The sequence below is a fragment of the Charadrius vociferus genome, unplaced genomic scaffold (genome assembly GCF_000708025.1).
Source record: "Charadrius vociferus isolate BGI_N301 unplaced genomic scaffold, ASM70802v2 scaffold429, whole genome shotgun sequence".
NCBI lineage: Eukaryota > Metazoa > Chordata > Aves > Charadriiformes > Charadriidae > Charadrius > Charadrius vociferus.
In genome coordinates, this window is record NW_009650250.1 from 2445705 (window position 1) to 2459870 (window position 14166).

The following is a 14166-nucleotide window of genomic DNA, read 5'->3' on the forward strand; positions in this document are numbered from 1 at the left end:
TGCTGAAACGGCATTCAACTATTTTCTGTCAAGAACGGCTTTAATAAAGATTTCCATGTCTAATTTTTTAACCAGAAAAGTGTAGGCTATGGGACAGTCTAGGGGAAAACTCCCTGTGCTTTTGGCTGGCAGTGCCCTGCCTCGCTTTCCCCCTGCTGCAGCTGGGGCGTCCCGTGCCTGGCAGGGCCATGGGGAGCACAGCAAGACTTCTCAATTTCCATAGCTTTCTCTGTGCCCAACCCCCCCTTTTTTTTTTTCCTAATTTTTTGCTTTAACGTTTGTACCTCTTCTATGAAAAACTGTAAAAAAAGTTTTAGTTACTTTTCCATGGGTGTTAGGGAAAACCATTTTCTTATTAGATGTTAGAATAAGAAGACCATGCAATAATGGAGTCTGGCACCATTGCGGGTCTCAACAGCCTGTGTTTGGAAAGTTCATCTCTGGCGTTCAGTTCATGTTCTGTCTCCTCACATTTAAGGAGCCACATTTTGGATGCTAGGAAAGGAGAGAATAAGAACTTAAAAATTAAGTTTTTTCCTTCTGGATTTGGCCTTTCGCAACATGAGAATAATGATGAAATATTCCTAGTGAAATCAGCTGCCTATTGACCCTCCAGAAAACATTTAGTGACACATCAGAAGTAGCTAAAAAGGTATGAATGTAAAATTAAACAAACTTGGTATTATTTTAATTTTACCCAGAAAAATACTTTCTGTACAAGAAAGGTGGAAGAATTGTGCTCTGTTCACATGGCAAAAATGTCCTTTCTTTTAGAGGGCCGACCACAAGAGAGTAATTCAGTTGTTTTGGTGCATTGCTTTACCTTAAAGGCCTTTTTTGGCCTGATAAAATTTAATGTAATATCCATGTAGGTCCTCATTCAGTTAAATGAGTATGTATAGAGTTCAGCATATGCTTAAAGATATAATTCCTAATTAGGGCTCAGTACTGGCAATTTGGTCCTATTAAGTCTAATCACTCTTGTGCTCTGGCTTTCTCACCTTGAAAAGCAAGAAGGAAACCTCTTTTCCATACAGTGAAATAGTAATATAGGGGATTTTAAATGGCTTCTGTAATTGCTTTGGAACAGAAAGAGGTCACTCCTATAAACAAAAAACCCCCATCATTTAAAGATTACTAAAATTGTGATGTCAAAAGCGTAAGTTTTAGGAAGTTCTGGATAGAGCATGGAACAATCCTTTTGATTATGCTGGCCGATTTTCTAATGACATAATCATAAACTGTTTCTCCATCTTTAGTTGTGGGGATGTTTATGAATTTAGGGTTTTTCTTGAAGATTTATAAATTGGTCAAACATTTAGCTCATTTTCACAGAAAGACTGGAAAAATACATCTCTGACACAGCGGCTACCTTTCATCTAGATTTCAGGCTGGTGTTCAAAAGGAATTTCTCAAAGAAAAGGTCAACAGGATTTTCTATGATGGAGGGAAAATTCTTCCTCATTCTTGCAAATGGTTAATTAATAATAGCTGATATATTGCAGAACAATAAATATGCCTTGTACCAGACTTCATGGCATGCATCACTTAATTGGCAAAGATTGTCAAAGACAAAAATATCTGAAAGTCTTATAAGGGAAAATATGTATCAGTCATAAGTAAAAGAGGTGTTGGTACGTACTTCATCTGCAGTGCGAAAAGCACCAGTCACTTGTGCTTACAAGCCTTTCTTTTTTTTTTGTAGGAATAAGAAAGCTGCACTGTGTAATAGCTTCTTTTGTCCGTATAATTAGAAAAAGCTCTTTAAAATAACCTAATAAAGGGATTTTTTTACTCCATTATTTTTTTTGCCATGGTTCTCTGCGATTGGAAAGCTGTCTTGGCGATTACCTCCTGCTTTGGTGAAAATGCAAGATCTGTATAAACACTGGCATTTTGTCCGGAAAAACTGATGCAGGTACAAGACCAGATGAAGGAAGTGTGGCAGGGTGGCTGCAGTAACTGTGACAGGAGGTAAGGACATGCTTCTAATTTGACAGAGCTGACAACTGCAATTGGAGCAAATGGTAGTTTTCTAATCTTTGAATACTGATATAACAACCTAGATTTCCTTGAATGTTAAGGATTAGATAAAACTCACTGCAATTCTACTACTTGAAATTGAATGCTGCTGCAAAATCCCTCCTGATTTTGTTCATCTTTTCTCTTGTAATAATGAGAAAAGTACTGACAGAAATCACTTCAGTTTTTCCATTTCCCCCTAATTCTTAAATGCATGTCTAAAATCTTCTAGATTTTCTTCTTTCCTTTTAAAACTGTAACTGTATGTTGTGGTTATGAAAGGAAAAAACCTGACCAGAATCCTTCCCCTCTCCCTAACCTGCTGACAGCAGCATGCTACCCTCTCACCAGAATGAACTGTGTGTTAGATGCCTTCAGCACAGAGGTCTCTGTGGTAGCTGGCTGCCTGCTTTCAGATCGCTGACCCCCCGGGCCATCCACCAGCTGCCCTCTGTTTGCCTGATCCCAGCTCTAGCAAGACCTCCCAGGCTTGCTGCTTCCTTCCATGCTTGCTATGTTAAGAACATAAGTCAGGACGTTTTCCTCATTTGAATGGCCAGAGAGGGAGAACTAACAATGTCTACATTGGCATAGAATGTCATCTTCTGTCCTGCATACTTGGCTATTGACAGGCAGCTTCCTCAGAGTTTGCCCTTTCCACTTTCACTGTCAGTTAAACTGCTTCTGTTTTCTCCTTTTCCACATAATGATCAAATTTTGAAATACAATAATCTGTTTTCCCATCTTGCTAGTGATTGCCATTCAAACCCTTCAGACTCCCATGCCTTTTTGTCTCTTATGGCACACTTAGACTACAGATTTCTGTAGTTCTCTCCTCCTTGCTGTGAAAGTAGCATCTCATAGGCCCCAAAACCATATTAGGGAATGAAAAGAGTTGTCCAGCATGATTGCCTGGGAGGAAGAAAGCAAGAGGAGGGAGAGTAAAATGTCTTGAAACTCTAGCTTCTCTGTCATGTGTGGTGGTCATACTATTTTCTTCCGTATGCCATTCAATATCAATGTGTTTGCTGATGAATGACACGTCTAGTTATCCATACACTTTAAAGCATAGCACTTTGTCACTGATGGTTGTATTGACTTCCAAATTTAAAAACTTGGTTAATTTTCAGGATGTTGATGAACATATTTCTGTTATTAGCATCCAGAATGGCTGAAAAGTCCCATTTTTTTCTCATCATGATAGTAATCTCTCACATTCTCATCAGTTTGTTCTTCCTCAGAAATACAGGTAGTGGATAATCAAGTGTCAAACTGATGAATGCCACAGCAAAGGTTTTCTCATAAACTGTTAGGACATAACAAAAACATTGGTGATGATGCAATTGAGTCTGGAAGGAGTACCAGTTCCCGGGGAATGAAGATAAAAGGTTGATAGCTTTGTTTTTTAGGCCAAGGTATTTTGTACCTTCTGTACAGGCATGCAACTCGCACCAGCGTCAATAGGAGTTTAATGTATGGATTGAGAACACAGTATAGCCTGTAGGCTTGATATATCAGATCTATGAAATATGACTTAATCTTCCTCACAATCAGCATGTGAAGGATGAAACTAGAAGTGGCTGGTTTTACTGGAATAGCCACAGAGCATGAGCTTTTAAAACCTTCTGTGTTTTTGTTTTGTTGTTCAAAGTGTTCAGTAATAGCAGCAATGTTTGGCCATCAGTAAGTAACAATCTGAGAAAGAAGAAAGAAGCTTGTGCCCTACGGGTCTGTGTGCCTGTGCTCTTAATGGAGTATGTTCTCAACTGGAGGAGTGCATGACATGAAAGCATTAAAGTCAATGTTGCAGAGAGTAAAATGTCTTTCCACAGACATGCTTATTTTCAGGCTGTCTCTCTTGTAAAATACAGATGCTACTCTTCTAGCTCCAGACACATTTCAGTGTCCAAAGGGTGTTGGTATGGATTTAGCTTACAGCCTGCATTATTTGGGGCCTTTGTCTGGACATAAAAAAACCCCAAACGTTTCTTTGCCTGAGCTGAATTCTTGACAAAAGTTGAAGAACAAAAATTTGGCAACCTTTCCACCCTCAATGGGGTCATCAGATTGAACATGTTTGTGGTGTGCTCTGGGTGTGTTTTACCACTTGCTGCTTTAGTCATATGGAGGCCATGCCTGAAAGGCTGTGTGGATGCTAATGGCGGAGGGGATTGAAGCACTGCAGCTCAGCAGTTTCTTTCCCAGCCAACTTTACACTTTCATTTAGAAAATGTTTTGTGAAGTGGTCTGAGCAATCTGTGCTTTAGCACAGGAAAAGGAGAGCTGCATTTATCTATCAACATTGCCAAAGTGACACAATTGTTCAAGGAACAGTGCAGTCACTTGGGGTGTTCTGGACTTCTCACTCCTCTTGGAAAGGGCCTGGCTTTAGCAGGAAACATGAAAGCTGCAGATCTGCACAGGAGGACCTTATCCATTTCTCCCAGCTGGCAGAGCTTCTGCACAACTGCCAAAATGGCCAAATAGTATAGCCTTTCAGAATAAATTTGTATTTCATATCATGTCTCTTTCCTTTTTCCTAATGAAGGCCATGAGATTGTACACCCCGCATTTGTCACTCAGTCCTTTCCTAATAACTTTTGAAAACATGGGCTACTTGGAAGTAAACTAGAGAGGAAAGCAGGGACGGACAGGTACTAAGTTGCTGCATTTACTGTGAAAGTTGGTGTTCAGGGAGAGGTGAGGCTCCGTGAAAGCACCCATAGAACAGTCAGCACAAGTCTATCTTATTAGACAAAACCAAACATCATCCCTGTGCGCCATATTTACAAGAAAGCAGGTTTTGCCAGTTCCATTGCTCACAAGGCTGCTAGTTTGTTTTACAGCAGATGGTAATGCCCCTTGATGTGCTCCCCGACTTCTGTGCTAAGAGAATTCAGTTGTTCCCCTGTTCTCCCCATCTGTGGTGGTGACTGGAGCACAGCTGGAATCTCCACACAAACCCTAGCAGTGTCTGCAGACACCAAATCCAACTCGGCACCCTAACTCAGCAGAAATTTCTACCCATGGTACACGAATGCACAAATCTAGTACCGCCAAAGTTTGGGAGGTAGTTCTGTGATAAAAGACAGAGCATACCTATCTCTATCAATCCATATACTGGACAGTCCTGTCAATCGCTATTTCTCACCTGAATTAAAAATTTACTTTCATAAGTCCACAGAAAGGCAAATTTATTTGCCTGGGTTGATCTCCCTGACTAATATTAGATTTCCATTAAATCCAGCTAAGACGTCAGAGCTAGTTAAAAACTAAATTGCAAAAAGAAACAAAAACCGGCCTTCACTAAGAGAAGAAAAACAACATATTCCTCCTCTTATCAGTACTTAAAAATAGCTCTGCCACTTTTATTGAAACTTGCAGATAATTTGTTCCTTGCTTGGGAACAAATATACCAAGTTCCATTCTTCATAAGAGAGCCTGGAACATACCACAAACCCTGGTGCCCCAGAGTGCCTGTGTGTCGGACAGTCGGGCTGCTGACCTCTGTCTGCCTGATCATACCTTTGTAGAAGTGCTTTGCTGTGGGCTCTGTTCCAGCTGCTCTATCTGCAGAGGCAACTCTCTAGGTGCATGGAGTTTATCTGTAATTAGTAAGCTCTGCATGGGCATGAAGATCTGTTTGGTACGCAGCAGGGTGTTGGATGGAAGCCTGAGGTGCATAGATTTTTCTTCAGTATGAGGAGTTGGATTTTGTTTGGGACACTGAAGATTACTTACGGAGAAGGTGAAAGCATGGCAAGAGGGTCAGGGCTTGGATGTGATCTGGAAGAGGAAGTATCTCCTGAAGGTGGTTGGTTAGTGCCCCCTGTACAGGAAGAGGTCCTTTGGAGGCATTGTTTATATTTGCTATCTTTAGTGTGTAGGATAAGTACACTTACATATAAGATAGGCAGATAATAAATACATGTTTGCTTTGATCCTCTGAAATCTAAGCAAGCTGCTTTATAGCAGGATCTGGGCAAGGTTGCTGGGTAAATTGTAGCCCTTACTTGTACAGTAGTGATGGTACCGGTCCCAGGCGACGGCAGCACTGGAACTAATGCTGGCTAGTGCTGTCAAGAAGCCCTGGAATCCATGAATTTGACAGCCGTCAGAGCCGTAGGGCCAGTATCTGTCAACAAACAAGGAATATGTTAAGAAAACGATAGAAAAAGGTGAAGACATGTTTGGAAATTGCATTAATAGAGAGGGTAAAATGATAGCCTGTGCATGTGCTTTCTAAGTCTGAGAAACATTGTGAAAACTGTTACTGTGGTTGCCTTTAGGTATTTGTTAGCATCTGTCTTGCTGTGGTATCTGATATAGTACAACAGTTATTTTTACTCTTAATACGGAGAAGAAAATACAACCCTGCATTTATGTGTTGGAAAGTTGTTTTTTCATTTGAAATCTACATTTCATCCAATTATCTGTATCTTCAAAATTTGCACCCACGGGGAGCAGCCAATTTGTTAACATGTGAAAGTAGCAAATGAGTAATAACCTTTTGGAAAATCAGTGTTCACTATGCAACAGAGTACAAAAGCTCACAACAAATAAAAATATTCCTGATAGCAAGACCACGGCCTCAGTCTTGGCAAGACCATTTCTTTGCAGACAGGATGAAAAGAACCATGAAGCGGTCTGATGTAGCAGCTGTCTGCTGACACGTGCCTTCACTATCCTGGTGACCCATAGCAAGGAGCCATAGCTTTTTTTCTCTCTGTGTTCATCTAACCTGACTCTTATCCTCATAAAGCTGTCTGTAATGTGGAAATCTTCAGCAATCTCCTTTCTTATGTATTTACAGAACACCAGTATAATTCATTAGGAGGCTACCCCTGGAAGTCCTTTTGAATAGGAGATGGCTGACTTCTTTGGAGGCTGGGAAACTTCTGCTCCCATTTAAAGGAGAAGGTCCTGCAATTATTAAAACCAAGCTTGTTTTGATGTATGGACCTTAGCTCTTCAGCTCCAGTTCAGTAAAGGCATCTTTATTGACTTCAGTGAGACATAAATGTCTGAAACAGAGAAGTGACCTATACAGGAGGTAAAACAATGTTGAATAAGGCCTCATTGGAGCTTATTATTGACTTGTTAGTTTGCAAAATTTTTTTTATGTCCATTAAGAGAGAATAAAATAGTCACACTCTGGCTTGAAACCTATTTTTGTTCTCTATTAAAGGTATTTCCAGGGTTTAAAAATATGCTACTTAGGTGGAATTATTCATGTGGTGGGTTTTCTTTAAGTATGGTTTTCTTGTGATTTTTTTGTTGCAATTATTCACTGAAATGCTTGATGTTCTTTCTGTCCTCTGGTTAAATGATTGACATGTGAAAATATGGAAAATCAAATGTGTCATAACTGATGCAAACTCCCTGCTACAGATCTGCATTTTCATTTTCCACAAACTTCTCAAATAAGTGCTTTAATGGAAATGTTCATAACAGAACAGAAAGACTTGCAGCTAAAATTGGGGTCAATCTAGAGGTTTAGTCAAATGGAAATACACTACTATTTTGATATTCAAGTAGCTTCTACTATAACCACTGGTAACACTGTCCAGTTAAATATCTTCTATAATCAGTCTTATAATCTGTCAGTAAAGACTGGTTTTTTTCTTGCCTAGTAGAACTATATAGAGTTTCAGTTTGCTGTTTCAGATTGAGAGAACGAGAAGGTTGGTTAGGTGGTATGCTAGAGATAGAGTAATTAATTTGACCTTTTAGAACGTAAGCTGCTGATTTTCATATGGTTCTTCTGAGCATCTTTTAGGAGAAAGAGGATATACCTTAAGAAGCTGGAAAAGGCAGCGATGAATGCGTTAATGCAGATCCCACAGTCGGCCAGTGCAATGCTGAGAACCAGCAGATTGCTGGGTGTTCGGAGTTCTTTGATTTTTCGGAAAGAAATAATTGTCAAGCCATTCAGACAGAAACCAAGCAGGGCTGAAATACAGAATTGTTTGGCATGAATCAACTGCTAATGGAAAACATCTACAATAATACTGCTGTTTTTGTTTTGTTTTTTTTTTTTTTTTTAATGAGAGAACAATAATTACTGTGGAAACTTATGCACAGGGAATATATGTGAAGTGGTCACAGTCTGCATGCAAGTTACAGACACTTTCCAGAGGCAAGTCATAGGTGACAGCTGAAGCCAATGCCTCAAACTATATCAGAGATATGGCCAGTCATGCAGAGCAGAAATGGTTTAATCTTGTTTGTAATTCTGCCTTTTTTTTTAATAGAGAAATGCGATTGCCAGGCTCTATCCAGGGAAATGTGGGTCAGAGCAAGGGAGATGGAGAGGAGGCAGTTTCAGAGGGGCTGGCAGCCAGCACGTGCTGCTGGTGCACTTGTCTCCAGGCCTGTCTTTGGTAGAGAAATGGATTGTGTTTAATATCGGTTGTAACATTCTTTTGTGTTTAAGCATAGAAATCCCTCAGCCATGTTTCAGTCAGCCTGCCTCCCTTTGGGCTCCTGTCTAAAGTTAGCCTAGACAGTGCTCGAATCACACCAGTTGAATCTTATTACTGCCCTTCGTCAACAGACTATACGTGGAAAGGAATAATATAATTATAAAAAGCAGTCACTGATAGATTTAAAAAAATAAGTTAATGTTGATTCTCAAAGAGGAGCATCCAAGCAACCCCAGCTGTTCACCCAGCACAGAGCTGTGCTACCCTGAAACCCATTCTTCTCTGGTTTAAACACAAGTTTTGTCCTTTAGTGTCCTTTTCAAGACGACCTGAATTATTCTAGCTCTGATGAGGCTCTGACTCAACATCCCATCTCTAAGTCTTAGTTAGATGAAAGGCAGTATGTCTTTTTCTTTGTGTTCTTCTTGGAAAGAGAAATGACGTAGTGCAGAAAAAAATCCACATCCCCTAATTCTGTAAAGTAGTGTAGTTACTTATGCTCATTGTCTTAATTCTGCAGTTACATAAGATGGATGATTTTGTCTAGTCAGAAATCCTGCTCCTACCTTAATTGCATTAATGGCTGATGGCATAACCATAGTAACAGCTGATGCGCGTTTTCCATTACACAACATATAACAAAATATTTTCATGAGAAATTTTTGGAGTGATTTGAGATCTGCTGTCCTTATTTCTTCCCTGCCAGCTTACCCACTGGATAGAACTGCTGCCAAGTCTCCCAAATGCAATCAAGCCTTTAGGAGAGGTATGCTGTGACCATATTTGGAGTAGAGCTGAAGAGTTATTACTGTATCAACTTTTTTCTATCTTTCCCCTGTTTTTGCAAGCTTCAGGCTTCACCCCACTCTGCTTTCTTAAATCACAGAACCATAGAATGGTTTAAGTTGGAAGGGACCTTAAAGATCATCTAGTTCCAACCCCCCTGCCATGGCAGGGGCACCTCCCACCAGACCAGGTTGCTCAAAGCCCCATCCAGCCTGGCCTTGAATACTTCCAGGGGTGGGGCATCCACAACTTCTCTGGGCAACCTGTGCCAGTGTCTCACCACCCTCACAGTAAAGAATTTGTTGAAGGCCAGCATGAGTGAACAAATACAGAACTTAGTAAATTAAAAAAAAAATAGCGTTTCATAGCATAAAAGAAAATTGTGTTTTCATTTTTAGAACAGCAAATATGTCCAGTTAATAAAGTGAATGCAAGGTTTTCCTCTTCCTCAGCACTTTTTTGCACACTTAGAAGCTGCAGCAAAAAAGGAGGACTTCATTGCATTTCTCTCAGAATCTCTGAGAAAGTGAATTAATCTTTAATTATTCAGTTTCATCTTTTAAGGCAGACAATAAAGTATTATTGCAAATCCGCTGGGCACGTTCTGCCTATAACCCTATAGAAAATACTTGTGTTTAGTAAAACATGAATGTGTTAGACCACATCTAGTTTTAAGTGAAGGTTACCATCAGGTACTTTGCTTGGACTTGGGTCCCCGGCAGGCTGCAGCCCCAGGGCACAGCTGGCTAGGCGGGCAGCTGAGGGCCAGCAGGGCTGTGAGACCACAACCAGCCCATCTCCAGCAGGACCCTGGCTGTCGGGCTCTGCCAGCACCCAACAGTGTCCCTGTCCTCCTACCGCATCTCACCCCTCAATAACACAGTGCACAGTCATGCCAGGATCTGCCAGGCCCTGCAGATGGCGTAATGGCTGTTGGCCAGGTTTAGCGCTGTTTAGGCAGCAGTTCACCCCTTGGCCAGTAGTAGAGGCTTTTTATTCTCTCCTCTCTACCAAGGAAGAGTTTCCGACATGGCTTTTCCAGCTTTCCTGTGCAGGCAGATAGGACGCTGCCTTCCAGCTGAGTTTGCCTTCAAGGAGCGGGCAAGCATCCTCCTTTCTCCCATGCTCCATGTTTGTGGTGGGAGCTGGTGAGCATTTATCCCATTCTGCTGGTGCTTAGAACTTCTCCTCTGCCGTTGGGCCCAAAGATCCCTGCATCCCCAGCTGAGCAGCACTATGCAGGGATGGGATCCCAGGCCCCAACTGGGATGTAGCTCAGAAGAGACGCCAGTGACTGACACTGAAATAATGTGATCTACAAGCCTGTCCTTCGCTAGCTGTCAGGTAGATACAAATTCACAGTTTTGTTGCAGTCTCTCAAAGCGGCAAATGCCTTAAGAAAAGACCGTGTTGGCTAAATTAAATGAATATGGTCTCCTACCTCAAATTTTGCTTCTTAACACTGTGAGAGCTTTTGAATCTCATGCAAGTATATTTCTGTTTATTACTTTTACCCAGCAGCCATTAATTGCAGTGCTACCAATGCAATCTGGAAGTACGTTAACAGTTAACAGGCTATTTTGGACCTATCATTTTTGATTATAAGAAAGCCATCACAGCCCACAAAACAAGCAGCCCAATTTTATTGAGAGATCGTCAGTCATTTCAACATCCTTCCCCTGAGGAAGATAAAATTGCCTTTAAAAGTCAACAACAAAGTCTTAAATCCAAATTCTTGATAAGAAAGCTAAGTAGCAAGTACTTCCCTGCCATAAGGCAGCTGTGTATACAGAGCAGATCTTCACTGCAAACAGCTTGCAGCTCACCCTGATTTACTCACCAGAAGTACTGGTGATGTAGCCACAGTAACCACCACAGGTCTGGGTCAGCGTACTACAAATTCTGTTTGCTTCAATTTTCCTTCCCCCTCCCACCAGGAATAATAGGGGCAAAAATCTTACTGCTGTTGAGGTCCCCCACTGAGCTTACCTTCTACCAGCAGGGCAGTGCCGATGGCAAACACCTCTAATTCAGTGAAGCCTTCAGGGAGAGGGTATGCAGTGACCATACTTGCGAGAAAAATGCCAACAGGTTTAACCTCTGCCCTCTGTTACAGCTGTAGGGCTGCCTTTTCTCCGGATCCCCTTCTTCCACTAGCCCAAGGCTTCTTAAAGGAGCAGCTCACGTGCAGACACATGCTCATTATTATATAAAAGCTTTGGGGTTTTTACTCCCACCGCTACAATCCCTGCAAGAATGTTATTAATGATGGGACTAGCATCAACCCGCGCTCCCCGTTCCCCTGCAAATCGTATTTCAGACACCAGCAAAATGAAAGCATTCATTGCAATTACAACAAGTTCTTTGTAGAGACAAGATTAAGAACCCTGTCCCGTTAATTCTGCAACACTGGAAAAGAATTAAAGGTTGTGGAACGAAGGAAACATGTAATATATAATTGGGGAGTGACCTGAAAAACAAAGGGGCACTCATTGAGTTGGTAATTAGGGGAAAAGTACAAACCAAGAATTTCTGCAGCATACAGGTCTTCCCCTCACCCCTTTCTTAGAAACTGGCCAGTGTGTTTTTCTGTCAGTGACTATTCTGTATATTAATGTGTCTCTTCATAACTGAGGTTTAAATTAAGGTGCACGCTGGCACAGCCTCATTAAAGGCAAACACAAATTACTGATTTTTGGCTCTGGACATACAAGGATGTACATAAGTTGCCCAGTGGTGAGCACTCATAAGAATTACCTTACTGTTTTTGGAGATGTTTGGGGACTGGGGTCTTGGTGTAGAGTGGCTCTGGAGTACGTGCAACATGCAGCTTCTCCAGCCTCCAGATCCTTAACTGCCGGCTGACTTCCCATCACATGATGGATCTGAGATGAGCATGAGCCCTCATCATTTCCCAGCAGTGTCAACCATTTTCTTTTCATTTCTTTTACCACTGATTGATTAACTAACTTTTCGGGAATTTGAATGCCTGGATCCTGCATTTTTTAATGCAAAAATGCATTAAAAGTGAACAACTTGGCCATACTTCTCAATTTTTGACAAGCATTTAGAGTAGCAATAGCTATGATAAGTGCTAGATAGGGTTGTTTTCTTTTAATGGTACTTTATTCCACCTTTTTTAGTGCATTTGTTTCCTTTTTCTTCACTTCTCATTCCTTACTACTTTTCCACAGACCTACTCATTGCCTTAATAACAAGGTGCCACTAGCATGACAGTTGCTACTTTGACACATAATTTTCTTCATCCTTATAATCCTACTGCAAAATGGGAGCAAAAAGGGAGCTAAAGCATAAGGGAGATCAGCTTCCTCCACCTCAGGTCCCACACTGTGCAGACCTGGCTCCTGCTTGATTGAGATGTTAGGCAGAGCGAATCTGCTCCCGATGCAACCAGACCTTGTTCATGGTTCTCCTGACTACACAGTGGAGGTGCATTCACAGTCAGGGTCTTGAGTGAAGACAGCGGTGGATTTTTTGCAGTTTTCCTGAAATCCGTGCTTACAGGCTGTGATGCCCAGGAGAACTGGTTGGACCTTCAAGGCTGTTGTGAAACTATCTTGCTGTGTGTTGTGATTCCTGGCATTCAATTTACAGCTGGTTTTGATGTAGGTAATTGCCTTGATGGATATGCTCTTGGATTTTGAAGTAGGATTCAGGAGGGCATGATATTTGTTAGGCTATACAGATGTTTGGTTTAAGCAGAGCAAAATTGCATTCCACCTCATAAATCCATCGTTATGTTTGTCTTTCACTCACCTACATGTCTCGATGACAAAGAATGTGACAGCCCTGCCTTCTAGCAAGGCAAATGACTGATCTAAGCCTGTGTTTTAATAGTGATCCATTGTGTGTTCTTGCAAAAAATTAGTGCTAGATCTTGTAAATGTGCTGTAAATCTTTTTAGTGTGATTGTTTTGAAAATAGATGGCTCGTTGTAATGCTTGTCAACATAAAGCTGCACAGCTCTTCTAGACTACAGATAAAGGACACGAATATTGTGTGAACTGCCCTCATGAGGGCTGTCAGGTACTTTTGGTTGCTTGCCACTGTACTTTGCCCTCGCTCCCAAGCAAACCTTCCAAATGTGTTACATGCTGTTTTTTTTTTTTTTTTGTGGTGTGTATTAAAGCCTGTGGTTCAGACTTTGCTCATTCCAAAACTATTTTTTTTCCATAAAAGTCCACCCCAACAGCTTTGGATTTAGCAGATCTTTATTAGAATGAATATTGTGAATATTGCTTTTCTTTAAGTGTCTTAAAAAATTTCCGTGTCTAAACCTTATTTACTTTATCAGTGCTGAGTCTTAACAATGCAAGTCAGTCACAGGCAAGTTTTTCAGTGGTGGTTCAGCATCTGACTCAAGTCCAGTTGTTATCAATAGAAAATTTATGCATCAGGCTCTTAATATCTTTTTTTTGATATTGTGTTAAGCTGCTTTTCTAATAGTTCATTGGGATAGTATGGGATGATATATGGTCTGATATGGCTGCCTAGTTTAGTTATAAGGGGTTTTATTCAAGCCAAGAGGACGTGTAAATGGGGAATAAATTTTTGAGTTTGATAGAATCTACTAATGATAGTTCTTTTTCCAGTTGGTAAAACAGAGCTGCATTCGTTTCCTTTCCCTTCTTTTTATGTAAGGCTTAACCTTGCATTATGTACTCCTGTGAAGTCAGTGAAAACATGCAAAGGATAACAAGTTTGCCAAACATTTATTAACTCCTTAAATTATGAAGGTTTTAGTGATCCCTTTCTACTTTATGCACTCTTTCAATAGCTACTTGCTGTTTCCAAATTCAGAGGAAAAGGTCTTTCATTCAACCTGATGTTATCTTGCAATATCGTATTTTGAATTCCCACTGATCTCTCTGCATCAATAAAACATCCATTTCATTTTACCCTCTCACTTAAG

At 40.9% G+C, this 14166-nt stretch overlaps 1 protein-coding gene across 1 annotated transcript in view; it reads right to left on the reverse strand.

Moving 5' to 3' along the window:
• RGR (retinal G protein coupled receptor) overlaps positions 1–11396 on the reverse strand; it is a 17823-nt gene extending 6427 nt beyond the window's left edge. Inside the window, exons 1-3 of the mRNA XM_009893050.1 lie at positions 11223–11396; positions 7818–7974; positions 6036–6157 (exon numbers count right to left, since the gene is read on the reverse strand). Of these exons, the coding sequence (XP_009891352.1) occupies positions 6036–6157; positions 7818–7974; positions 11223–11301 (358 nt within the window). The 5' untranslated portion in view covers positions 11302–11396. The remainder of the gene's footprint in view (positions 1–6035; positions 6158–7817; positions 7975–11222) is intronic.
• Between the last annotated feature and the right edge of the window lie 2770 nt (positions 11397–14166).